This window comes from Myotis davidii, unplaced genomic scaffold (assembly GCF_000327345.1).
Source record: "Myotis davidii unplaced genomic scaffold, ASM32734v1 scaffold991, whole genome shotgun sequence".
Classification (NCBI taxonomy): Eukaryota; Metazoa; Chordata; class Mammalia; order Chiroptera; family Vespertilionidae; genus Myotis; species Myotis davidii.
The window spans coordinates 41437-41646 of record NW_006283137.1 but is presented as its reverse complement, the minus strand read 5'-3'; the positions used below and the strand labels follow the sequence as shown (position 1 = coordinate 41646).

Sequence of the window (210 nt, the reverse complement as noted above, 5' to 3'; positions counted from 1 at the left end):
GGTGAGCATCCCTGCTGCCCCGCCAGGCCTTCGGGACCATCCTGCACCTGGTGCCGCTGGCCGAGAGCGTGGTGAAGCTGAACGCCGTGTGCATGGAGTGCTTCCGCGAGGCCGCCTACACCAAGAGGCTGGGCCTGGAGAAGGAGGTAGCCGCCCGCTGCGCCCAGGGGTGGGGGCCCGGGGTGCTGTGCCCACTCAGGGGCCCCTTTG

The 210-nt window shown here is 71.0% G+C and overlaps 1 protein-coding gene across 1 annotated transcript in view; it reads left to right on the top strand.

Moving 5' to 3' along the window:
• TK1 (thymidine kinase 1, soluble) overlaps positions 1–210 on the top strand; it is a 12764-nt gene that overhangs the window by 12138 nt on the left and 416 nt on the right. Inside the window, exon 5 of the mRNA XM_015562652.1 lies at positions 27–210. This exon is cut by the window's right edge and continues 15 nt beyond it. Within this exon, the coding sequence (XP_015418138.1) occupies positions 27–210 (184 nt within the window). The remainder of the gene's footprint in view (positions 1–26) is intronic.